This window comes from Antechinus flavipes, chromosome X, assembly GCF_016432865.1.
Source record: "Antechinus flavipes isolate AdamAnt ecotype Samford, QLD, Australia chromosome X, AdamAnt_v2, whole genome shotgun sequence".
In the NCBI taxonomy this organism is placed as follows: domain Eukaryota; kingdom Metazoa; phylum Chordata; class Mammalia; order Dasyuromorphia; family Dasyuridae; genus Antechinus; species Antechinus flavipes.
Genome location: NC_067404.1, coordinates 57,370,349 through 57,384,097, shown reverse-complemented (window position 1 = coordinate 57,384,097; position 13,749 = coordinate 57,370,349). Strand labels below are relative to the sequence as shown.

At 34.7% G+C, this 13,749-nt stretch overlaps 1 protein-coding gene across 2 annotated transcripts in view; it reads left to right on the top strand.

The window, feature by feature from the left end:
- LOC127542508 (actin-binding protein WASF3-like) overlaps nucleotides 1-13,749 on the top strand; it is an 82,947-nt gene that overhangs the window by 48,657 nt on the left and 20,541 nt on the right. For both annotated transcript variants that reach the window (XM_051968162.1, XM_051968161.1), the window contains 2 exons: nucleotides 152-286; nucleotides 13,551-13,704. In XM_051968162.1, the coding sequence (XP_051824122.1) occupies nucleotides 152-286; nucleotides 13,551-13,704 (289 nt within the window). The remainder of the gene's footprint in view (nucleotides 1-151; nucleotides 287-13,550; nucleotides 13,705-13,749) is intronic.

Genomic DNA, 13,749 nt, shown 5'->3' with positions numbered 1-13,749 from the left:
CAGATGATCCCAGAAATCCACTCAGAGATTCCATCAACCAGTGACCTAAAGGAAGTTGGATGTGGGTTGGCTAAGGCCAGTGGTTGGGTTAGAGCAAGTGTGGCGGGGAACCCCCTCAAATCTCTCTCTGTCCCTTTCCCTCCAATTCCAGGCAGACATGCAGAGGACATCTTTGGGGAGCTGTTCAATGAAGCCAACAGTTTCTACATGCGGATGAACTCGCTGCAGGAAAGGGTGGACCTCTTGGTGATTAAGGTCACACAGTTGGACTCCACCGTGGAGGAAGGTAGGTAGAGCAGGGTGAGCTGAGAGAACATCGCTCTTATCCAAGGCAGAGCAAGAAGGCTTTTTCTCCTCCTTGCCGAGAGTACATCCAGATTTCTCAGGGGACACCTTAGGCCTAGTGTTTGGTAGGGTCTTATGCCAGTCCTCTGGCACCAAGCCTCCAAGATGGGCATTATCATAATTTGCTTTGTCTCTCTGTGATTTGTTGACTCCTTCAAGTCTGGCCCGTTATGTACTTTTTTCAAATCAGTCTTCGTGAGGCCTTTTGTTTGTATCTCATGGTCACTTTTGGCCAAATCTCACTGCCATCTCAGGTTGGAATTCTTCTGTGTTAAACAGTGAAAAACAGTTCAGCAAAGACAGCTGATAACAGGGTTTTGACAGCACTCCGCCATCATGGTTCCAAGAGGAACTTGCCATCCTCTCTCCTATTTAAAAAAAACAAACTTGTATTTTCATTCATCATGTACAGTATCTGTACATTTGAAAAATATTAATACAGAGATGTAAAACATATTTGTCTGCAAAATGACAATGCTTTCTATGCATATGGACCCCTTGAAATAACTAATAACTATCCACACATGCGTGTACACACACACACACACACACACAAAACTTAGGGGTCCATAACCCCAAATCAATTAAAACGTGTGACTATAAAACTAGTCTCCTGTGGCGTAGAAGGCGTCAGAGAAAAAATGGATGGCCAGGAAAGGCGTGGGAGCCATCAGGTAATGAGAATGTGGACTGACAGATGGTTGAGCCCCCACACTCATCTGGTAGGCACTAAATAGTAAAAGAAGAGGAGGCACACAGCGTGTGGGCAAGGTCCTCCAGGGAGGGGTTCGGAATAGTCATGGCTATGAATCAGGAGGCGGCAGAAGGAAGGTGAGGCTGGCTTGCAGTCTGTTGGTACCCCTGGCTGGAGCCAGTTATCAGATTTAATTAGCAAGCATTTATGAAGCACCTACTGTGTGCTGGGTACAGTGAGACTCTGGAGTGATGGAAGTATTGAAATGTAAGAACAGGATTTTAGAGTTGGAAAGAGACCTCTGAGTTTATACAGCTCAATCTCTGCTCTCCCCCTCACTTCATGCATGTAGAAACTGAAGCTCTTGGAGGGAAAATGGCCTACCGTGGGTTACTTGAATAGTAAAAGGACAGAATTTAAACTGTTTTTTCTTCTTAATGACTCCCTTTATAATATATATACTATATATCATATATTATTATAATTTACAATGTCTTTATAATATATGTCACATATAATACTATAACAACCTCTTTATATAATGGCATATATTTCAATATGTTATTATAACAACCCCCTTTATGATGTCATCTATGACAATATATTATTATAACAACCCACTTTATAATATATGTGTCATGCATAACAATATATTATCATAACAATTCCCTTTACATTTGTCATATAAAACAGTATATTATAATAACAACCCCCTTTACAATATGTCATATATAACACTATATTATTATAATAACCCCTTTTATGATAAATGTATGTTATATATAAAAATGTTACTATAAATAATGTTATTATAACAACCTCCTTTCTAATGTATATGTCATATATATCATGCATTCTATTATTAAAAATCCCTTTGTAATATGTCACAAATAGCTGTATTATATCAACCTCCTTTACTGTGTCATATATAACAATACATTATTATAACAACCTCCTTTCTAATGCATATGTAATATAAAAATATACATGTATAATACATATACTTAATATATAACCATAGTATTATTAAAACCGCCTTTGTAATATATATGTCACATATAGCAATATATTATTATCACAACCGCCTTTATAAAGTATATGTAATATTTAACAATATATTATTATTAAAAACCCCTTTGTAATATATTGTGATATATAACAATATATTATAACAACCCCCTTTATGATATATATATGTCATGTATAACAATATATAATTATAACACCTTTTAATGTATATGTCATATATCACAACGTATTATTACTATTAAAACCCCTTTTGAATATGTCACATAAAAATATTTTTATAAACCTTCTTTACAATATTTATGTCATATAAAACAGTATATTACTATAACAACCTCTATTATAATGTATACATCACATATTACAATATATTATTATTTAAACTCCTTTTATAATATATATGCTTCATATGACAATATATTATTATAACAACTCACTGTATTATAGGTGTCCCATATACCAACATATTATTATAACAACACTATTGGTAATATGTATGTTACATGAAAAATATATTATTACAAAACTTTATAATATTTATGTCATATTTAAGAACATATTATTATTTAAAACTCTTTTGTAACATATGTGTCCCATATAACAATGTATTATTATAACTATCCCCTTGACAATATTTGTGTTATATAAGAGTATATTATTATAGCAACCTCCTTTATAATTGTTATGTCTCATTTAACAATATATTATTTTTAAAGCCTTTATGTGTGTCACATATGACAGTATATTATTATAACAACTGCAATCATATGTCATATGTAACAATATTATCATGCCAACCCTGTTTACTATATATGTAACATACAACCATATATTATTATTATTAAAAACCCTTTTTTAACATATATGTCACACACAACAATATATCATTGTAACAACCCCCTTTCCAATACTTGTCATATAAAACTATATATTATTATAACAATCTTCTTTTTAATGTCTACGTCAAATAAAATTACATTATAATTAAAAAGCCTTTTATGATATATGTCACAAATATATTATTATAATAACTCACTTGACAATATTTATGTCATATAAAATAGTGTATTATTATGGCAACTTCCTTTATAATATATGTCCTATGTAAAAATATTTTTTTATTAAAAACGCACTTATAATATGTCACATATAACAGTATATTATTATAGTGAGCCACTTTAGAATATGTATGTTATATATAACAATATGTTAATATATCAACCTACTTTATATGTCACATACATCAATTTAACATAACAAGCCTCTTTATTATATATGTATATGTTATTTATAACAATATATTATTATAACAAGTTCTTTTACAATATTTATGTCATATAAAACAGTATGTTCTTATAACATCCCCTTTATGATATATATATATATAATAGAAAAATATAACAACTTCCTTTACAATATTTGTCATGTAAAACTTTACAATAACAATATAACATGTTATAACAAACCACTTTATATTTCGTATAAAAATCTAATATTATAAGAACCTCTTTATAATGTATATATCATCTTTAACTATATTATTATTATTATTAAAATCCTTTATAGTATATATGTCATATATAACAATATATTATTTTAACAACCCCCTTTATGGTATATCATATATAACAATATATGATAACAATCCACTGCCTAAAATATGTGTCATATAAAAATATATTATTAGAATAACCTCCTTGATAATGTATAGGTAAGATATAATAATATTATAATAACCATCATTATAGTGTATATGTCATATATAACAAAATATTATTAATATTAAAACCCCTTTGTAATATATGTTATATATTAGTAATATATTTTATAATAACCCTCTTTACAATATTTATGTAATATAAAACAGTATATTATTAGTTAACAATCTCTTTCATAATGTGTCATATATGACAATATATTATTATTCAAAACCCCCTTTGTAATATATATTACATAGAACAATATATTGTAATAACATCTCACTTTTTCATATTTATAACATAAATATCAATATTATTATGTAAACCCTTTCTAATATATGTCATATATAACAATATTATCATTACACCAACCCCTTTATAATATGTCTTACATAGCAATATATTATTATAATAACCCCCTTTACAAAACATGTCATATAAAACAGCATATTAAAACAAGCTTCTTTATAATGTATATCATCTATAACTATATTATTATTATTAAAAAAACTCTTTATAATATATGTCCAGGATAATAATATATTATTATAACACCCCCTTGACAATATTTATGTCATATAAAGCAGTATATTGTTATAACAACCTCCTTTATAGTGTATTTCATATATAACAATATGTTATTATTATTAAAAACCTCTTTCTCAGATAGGTATCACATATCACATTATATTATTATAACAACCCCATTTACATTATGTCATATGGAACAATATATTATTATAAATACCCATTTCATAATATGTTTCATATATAATAATATATTTTTATTAAAAACCACTTTATAATATATATGTCAATATTACAATATATTATTGTAACAATCCCCTTTCCCATATTTATGTCATATAAAACAGTAGATTATTATAACAGCATCCTTTATAATGTGTCATATATAGCAATAAATTATTATTTAAAACACCTTTATAATATGTGTCACATATGACAGCATATTATCATAACAACTCACTTTATAATATGTATGTCATATATAACAAAACATTAGTATAACAGCTTTTTAATATATGCCTTACATAACAATATGTTATAACAGTGCTCTTTTGTGATGTCTTATATAGCAATACATTATTATAATAATTCACTTTATAATATATGTCATACATAAAATATCTTATTATAACAATCTCCTTTACAATATATGTGTAATATATAATAATATATTATTACAATAACATCCTTTTTGAGTAATATATATTATATATATAACAATACATTATTATAACAACCTCCTTGTTAATGTGTATGTCATATAAAACAGTGTATTATTATTATTAAAAACCCATTTGTAATATATATGTTACATATACAACCCCTTACAGCATGCCATCTATAAGAATATATTATCATAACAACCCACTTCGTAATATTTGTGTCATATATAACAGTCCCCTTTACACCATTATGTCATATAAAACAGTATATTGTTATAACAACCCCTTTACAATCTATGTCATATATCACAATATGTCATTATAATAAACCCATATATGACTAATATGTTATATATAATATTATCATAACAGCCTCCTTTTTAATGTATATATCATATGTAACAATTTTTATCATTATTAGAAACCTGTATTATACATAACCATGTATTATTCTAACAGCCCCCTTTATGGTATGTCATATATAACAACATATTATTATAACAACCCTCTTTGCAATATTTGTCATATATAATGATGTTGTTATAACAACTTCTTAATAATATATATGTCATACATAAAAATATGTTATTGTAACAAACTTCTTTATAATTTGTCATATATAAAAATATATTATTATTAAGACCCCTTTTTAATATATAAGTCACACACAATATATCATTATAACAATGCCCTTTTCTATATCATATTTAACAATGTATTATTATAACTATCCACTTAATAATATGTCATATATTACAATATATTATTATATCAATCCGCTTTACGATATACAACAGTATATTATTATAACAACCCCTTTTATGGTATGTCATATATGACAATATATTTTTCTAACAATTCCTTTACAATATTTATGCCACCTAAAAGAATCTATTATTATTACACCCTTTATGATATGTATATCATGTAAAACAAGATATCATTATTACAACCCCCTTTATAATGTCATATATACCAATACAATTTTATAACATCATATATAACTATATATTATTATAACAACCTCCTTTATAATATTTACATTCTATGTAAAAATATATTATTTAAAACCACTTTGTAATATATGTGCCACATGTAATGATATAACAGTACCCTTTATAATGTCATATGGAACAAGATGTTATTATAATAACCTACTTTATAATATATATGTTACATATAACAATGTATTATTATAACATCTCCCTTTAAATGTTTTATATAACAATATATTATTATAACATTCCCCTTTAAGGTAAATATACCTGATATTTAACAATATATTATTATAAAAACCTCCTTTATAATGTATATGTAATATAAAACTGTATTATTGTTTTAAAAACCCTTTCTAATATATGTGTCACATATAGCAATATATTATTAAAATAACCTACTTTATCATATGTGTGTCATATATAAAACCTCACTTTATGATATATATGTCTTATTTAACAAAATATTGTTAAACTACTTTCCTCTACAATATTTATGTCAAATAAAATGGTATAGTCTTATAACAACCTGTTTTATATCTGTCATATATAACAATATATTATTATTTTAAAAAAACTTTCTATAATAAATATCACATATAACAATATATTAGTATGACAACCACCTTGCCATATATACATGTGTGTATGTATGTATATGTGTGTGTAATATATATATTTTATAACAACTACCTTTATAATGTATGTCATATAACACTATGTTGTTATAACAAACACATTTATAATACATAGGTCGTATATAACTATATTTTTGGTAACAACTCACTGTATAATACCTTTGTCATATATAACAAAATATTATTATAACAACCCCCTTTACAATTTTTATGCCATATAAAAGAGTATATTATTGTAAACTCCCTTTGTGATATATGTCACATATAACAATATATTATTATAACTACCCCTTCTCTCATATTTGTCATAGAAACCCATATCTTATCATACCAGCCTCCTTTATAACATTTATGTCAAATGTAATAATATAGTATTATTATTATTAAAAACTCTTTATAATATATGTCACATATAACAGTATATTATTATAACATCCCACTTCATAATATGCATGTCATATATAATAATATGTTATTATAGCAATTCCTTTTACATCATTTATGTCATATAAAACATTATAGTATTATAACAATTCCCTTTACAATATATTTATCCTATATAACAATAGATTGTAACAATTAATATGTTATCTATAACAATATACTATTATGATAACCCCTTTATGATTAATATATGTTATATATAACAATATGTTATAACAGCCTCCTTGTTAATGTATGCCATATAAAACAGTGTATTATTATTATTATTAAAAACCCACTTGCAGTACATCACATATAACCACATTATTATAACAGCCCCTTACATTATGTCATATATGACAATATATTATTATAACAATCCACTTTATAACATTTGGGTCATGTATAACAGTATCTTATTGTATCAGTCCCCTTTACATCATTATGTCATAAAACAGTATATTATTATAACAACCCCTTTACAATATATGTGTTGTATATAACAATAATTATTATATAACAATCCCCTTTATGATTAATATATGTTATATATAACAATATGTTATCATAAAAATCTTCTTTATAATGTGTATGTCGTATATATTATTATTATTAAAAACCCATTTGTTATATATGTCACATATAACCATATATTATTATAACAACCTCCTATATAATATATATGTAATATATAACAGTATATTATTACTATGAAAAACCCCTCTATAATCTATATTACACATAATAATATATAACTATAACAACCCCTTTACAGTATATCATACATAATATATTATTATAATAACCCACCTTTAATATATGTCATGTATAACAATATATTATTTTAAATCTCCCTTTACAATATTTGTTATATAAACCAATATCTTCTTATAACATCCTTTATAATGTCTATAGGTTATCATTAAAATCTCTTCATTATATGTAGAATATATATGTATATAATAATCTATAACTATGTTATAGCAAATACCTCTATAATGCATATATCTTATATCACAATAGATTATTATAACAACCCTCTTTTCCCCTTAGATGTTTGTACGGTTAGATGCGTCTTGGCCCTCACATAGACTCCTGAGCTGCACAATGAGGGTGTTAAAGCAGGGCACTTTGGGAATCCTCTTCCCACCACAGCTCCAAGTCCATTGACTGTGTCTGAAAATGTCTACCTCATTCTGTCTCAGCTGTGCTGTGAGACAGGAGTTGACATCTCCACCATGCTTCTCTTTCTGAGGGCCTTGCTTAAAATTCGGAGTCTGTTCTCACTGGATATTGGTCTGCTGCCATTCATATATAGAACACATCCTAAATCCAGCTGGATCGCATGGGGGACAGAACTTCCCCGTTATGATTTGCCCACTCTCCCCGTCCCCCAAAACCCCTGACAACAAAGTCTTGGCAAAGGCCTTGTACTCTGGAGGTACATATTTCCCTCCCAAACACACATGTATTCTGATAGTTCCACATGTTATCTCCCATACACTCATTCCCAATATACTTTAATCCACGTGTATATGCAGGTGCAGCACACAGAGATGGGGATGTGGAACATCTTCGCTCACGTAGGTGTCCTATCACAATTCCAGGTGATGCAGTACCTAGACTCAGGAAGATCTGAGTTCATCTTTAGCCTAAGATACTTCCTAGCTTGTGACCCTGCTCAAGTTATTCAATCTCAACCTCTATCTGTCCCAGTTTCCCATCTGTAAAATGAGGATTAGCAATAGCATCGCCCCCCCCCCAGCTTGTTGCAAGAGTAAAATGAGATATTTCTTGAGCAGTGGTATCCAACTCACTGTATATTTACCTCTTAAATATTGCCTCTTAAAAAAACACATGTTAACATTATCTGTGTTCTATTGTATTTTTGTTTTTGGTTAAATATTTCCCAATTACATCTGAATTTGCATCTGACAACACTTGGGAAGGCTGTGTATGACATACATATTGTAAAGGTGGTTGTTATAGAATATATTGTTATAAGTGATATATTATAAAGTGATATATATAAATAAGATATTATAAATATATAATATTTGTTATATGTGATACATATTACAAAGAGGGTCATTACAAAGAAAAGAAAAAACCTCCAAGTATTATATAAATGCTAGCTACTATTATTACACAGACACAGGCTTAGAAATAGGTTCTAGTGATGGGCCCTGGGGTGTATGTTTGCCCAGCATGTGGTTTCTTCATTAGCCCACTGATTCTTTCCCCTGAAAAAAGCTAGCTGCTCTAACAACGGGGGTTCCCTTGGCTTAATTACCTAAAAGATGCTGGCCAGCAGCATCCAGGTGCACACACTCCAGAGGAGTAACCCCTTTACACTAGGCTGTTTCGCATACGCTGAGTTGTATACAAGACTTTGGAGGCCTTCTGGTTAGAGGACCCGACATAAAGAATGATGGCTATTATGTTTCTGTCTCCTCTCCCCACCCATAGTGATTAGGGCATATGGCCTGCTGGGCTAGAGGCTGGAGAAGGGAACCTGCCCCAGATATCCTTTCTCCGTGGGGGCAGAATGTTCCCTGGCTCTGCCCCTGGCCCAGCTTGTCAGCTACAGGTCACCCTCTCCTGCCCGGCAGACTCCCTGGGCCCAGCCAGAACAGAGGTACGGAGCAAGATTCTCTTTCCAGAAATGGTTCCCTATATTGCTCGGTGGGAATATTCACCCCCGGCATCAGTGTGGCTTTGCATGAAACTAATCTGGAACTGCCTTTGGGCCAGTCACTTCAACTCTCTTGAGCGTCAGTTTCTTCACCTGTGAATAAAGGGTCTCTATGACTTCTGAGGTGCCTTCAAGCTTTGAGATGCTAGGATTAGATATTCTCACAGGTCTCTTTCCATTCGGATGATTTGCGGTCAGAGCCCTTCTGCCTCCGAAATCCTGTGGTATGTTCTTCTGATCTCCGCCCACGGAGCATATCTCTGGACCACTTGCCTAGGGCCTCAGGGAAATCAGGCATGGGGCCTACACACTGCAAGCCAGCCCCAGGCTTTTCTTTCTGGTTGCTTTCTGGTTCCTGTAGGATAGCTGCACTTGGGCTGGAACTTGTATGTGTGCTGGAGGCAGACCCTGGGCTTCCCTGAGCTGGTCGTGGGGCATCATGGGTGGGAGCAGTGAGCATTATGTGGTGGGAGTGGGTTTCCGGTGGCTCAGGGACTTTTGACAATGACTCAGAGCTTGTTTTTTTTTTTTTTAATGGTTAAAGCTATTGGTGAGTAGCAGCTACTCAGTTACTTCAAGTTTGCCATCTAGTGGCCATTGATGGAGCAAATAGCTTGGGGAGGGGGTGATACAAATAAAATAATGCCTTTTTCGAAATGAGTGTAGCTTTAAAAGCACAGCTGATAGGTCTGCAGGAGAAGCCCCATGTTACTACCAAGAATGAAGGCTGAGATCAGGATGCTCCTGAAACATTCTGTGGTCTGCTGTGAAAAGATCCTCGTGTCCTGGCACAACAACAGGAAGGGATCTGAGGCTATCACATGTACCTCCCTTCAGTTTATATAGGAGGAAAGTGGAGCCCCAGGGTGGGGAAGCATGACTTCTCCAAGGTGATTCAGGGAGTAAGTGGCCCGACTGGGATTCACCCCCCTGTCTCTTAAAACTTTGCCCTGTAATTAGCTCTCTTCAGTCTGCCATTTACCAGCTGTGGGACCTGGAGCAATGCATTTCATATTTCTGCTTCTTAGCTTCCTCATCTGTAAAATGGAGAATAATTGTGTATTCTCTGCCTTCCTGTTGTGAATAATAAACAGCTGTATCAGCCTTAAAATTCTCTAGAAATGTGAGCTACTTTTACATATGTTTGAGAATCATCAGCATCCCTTCATGCGTCCTCCAGGAGCTGACCCCTTCATTCATGCACCCTTCTCCCAAACCTTCAACTTTTCCCTGTCTCCTAACTCCTTCCCTGATGCCTATAAATCTGCTTGGCTCTCTGCCTTACTCACAAAGCTTTCCCCCAAATCGTTTGTCTACATGTCTCTTCCCTTTCATAACCAGATTCCTAGAAAAAAATTTACTTATTACCTTGCTCACCTCCTGTTCCTCAAGCCCTTGAAATCCAGCTCCCGGACTCACTGCTTGGCTAAAGCTGCTCTTTTCTCTTACCATCAGCCTTTTCTTAAGCCTTTTCCTTCTTGCTCCTGTAGATTTGGCACCATGGAGCACTGCTTTTTCCTCGATGCTCTCCCATACTGGTGACTGCCAGGTGTACATAGCTGGCATCCGTTTTCCTCCCGGCCTCCATCCCCGCATCTCTGGCTGTCTGCTTGATATCTCCCTCCATATATATCCCATTGCTATCTCTCCTTACCAGTTCCTCTTTCACGTGGCTACCAGCTTGAGATTCCAGCAGCTCAAGGGTGACCGAGTCACTCTGCTACTCAAGAAGTGTTCTGAGGAGAAAATACAAATTCCTCCCCTTAGCATCTCAAGCCACTTCTTACAATCTGGTGCTAGCCTGTCTTTCCGGTCACCCTAAAACTGCCTTGCTTGCTGTTCCCTATCTCCCAGCTCTGTGACTTTGCCTAGGTTGTCCCCTGTTCCTGAAACATTCCCTTTCCTCACCTTCACCTTTTGGAGTCCCTTGCTCCTTACAAGTCACAGCTTGGGCCATCTCCTTCACAAAGCCTTTTCTGATCTCACCAGTTGTTAGTACTCTCCCTTCTTATAATGCAAGGTGATCTTCCTAAGACAATTGCAGTAGAAATGGTTCCGTTTCCCAGCATGGCACTGCTGGACGGTCCAGGTTTCAGAGGCATATGAAAATGAGGTTGGCACAGTGGCTCTGCAGCTATTCAGTTTGGTAGTGAATCTAATATGTCTTCTCCTCCCCACTTTCCTTTGAAGGCTCCCAGATGCTGAACTAGCTCAGGCAGTGCATGTCCACTACACCTGGGTAAGGTATTGGCTACCATGGTCCTTTCTCAAGCTGTACTGCCGAGCCTTGAGACTGTACTACAGAGAATGCAACTTTGATGGGCTGCCCGTGCATGTTGTTTACCAAACATATGCTTGCCTAAAAAGCTATTTTACAGAGAACTCATACAAAGCCAGTGCTCACCTGGAGGTCAGAAGAAGTGGTACAAGGACACATTCAAGGTCTCTCTGAGGAACTTTGGCCTATGAATGTAATTGTGTGGGTAGAGAGTAAGATTTGAACTCTGTCGATGGTGTGTGCAGGCAGTTTCTACCAGGGATTTAGTGAGTCTTTGTTTGTTCTTTGATAAGAAAGACCCAGGGAAGGAGGAGATCTTGTCCCCATTCTGCTCAGGCCCCTAGACTGTGCAGATACAAATTACCTCATTTACAGATTGTAGAACATCAGCGCTAGCAAGAGCCTGAGAACTAGATGACCGAGGTCATGTTATCCATGCCCGGGACAGGGAGTGACTTGCCCTAAGTCAAAGTTGATGGCAGAGCCAAGGCCAAAGCTATCCCTGGATTCCCTCTATCACGTAGCCTCATTTGGAGGAGGCGTGCATTGAGATCTGCAGCTAACGGGAACATGGACCTGTGACAGAGCTTCGGAGGGTTGAGGATGTGTTACTCCATTCCCTAAAGTGCTAAGTGATTTCTAGTCCTGCCTCTGATGCCGATGTGCCATGTGACCTTGGCAAAGAACTTTCCCTTCCTCCTTAAGGCTCACATGGATTCCAGTTGTTGACTAGATGATGATCGTCAAATGAGTCCCAGGAAGGGAATTGGGTGCTCGGGGGAAAAGCCAACGGGCAGCTAGCTGGACGAGGAGTTGTATCATAGATGATAGTTTGTGAGTTAGAAGAGACCTTGGGCCTCACCTATCGTACCCCCCCCCAAATACAGGGCATTCGCTAAGCTAACCCAACTGGGATCTGAACCCAATAGCAGAGTTAGTAGTGCCTCGCTGTCTTCCTAATGTGGTTCCTGCTTCTTGAAGCAGGTAAGAAGGACAAACTTTGGGAATAGTAAGGTCAGAGGCAGTGGAATCTTTTGGGTGCTCTTCCATGTAAGCAAAGTGCTACTTCTTGGGAAGCCGGGGGCATACAGCCCAGCAGGGTCTCAGCAGGCAGGTCCAGGAGACATGACTACTGTGCAGTTTGAAAATCCTGAGCTATTGATGCCACATGGGAGGCATCTGGTGTGATGAGTGGGCAGAACAGGGAAGTGGGGGCCAAATCACCACTCTGGGGTATAGACTCCTTTTCTGTGAAAAGGCTTTTTTACCTTTTTTGTATCTGGACCGTCCCTTCTCAAAATCATGTTTGGAAATAACTTGAGGAAATGCTCAATTTCAGCTAGAGGTTGGTAGACATGAAGTTGTAAATTTTTCCTCATCCAACATCATGGACCCCTTGAAATCTCTCCACAGACCCCCAAGGGCTCTGTGGACCCCATTTATGAACCCCTCAAGATCTATCCACAGACCCCCCATGGGCTCTGCGGACCCCAGGTCCTGACCCCCTGACTAGATGATCTCAAAGGTCCCTTGCCACTCTAAATCCTGTGCTCCTCGGCTCCGCAGTGTCCCTGCAGGATATCAACATGAGGAAGGCTTTCCGGAGCTCCACTATCCAGAATCAGCAGGTGGTATCACGTAACTCCATCCCCAACCCCGTGATGGAGATGTACCAGCGGTGTGACAAGCCCCCGCCACTCAACATCCTCACGGCCTACAGGTAGGAGGGAGGGTAGGGCCCCTAGCCACAGGATAGGTCTGAAGA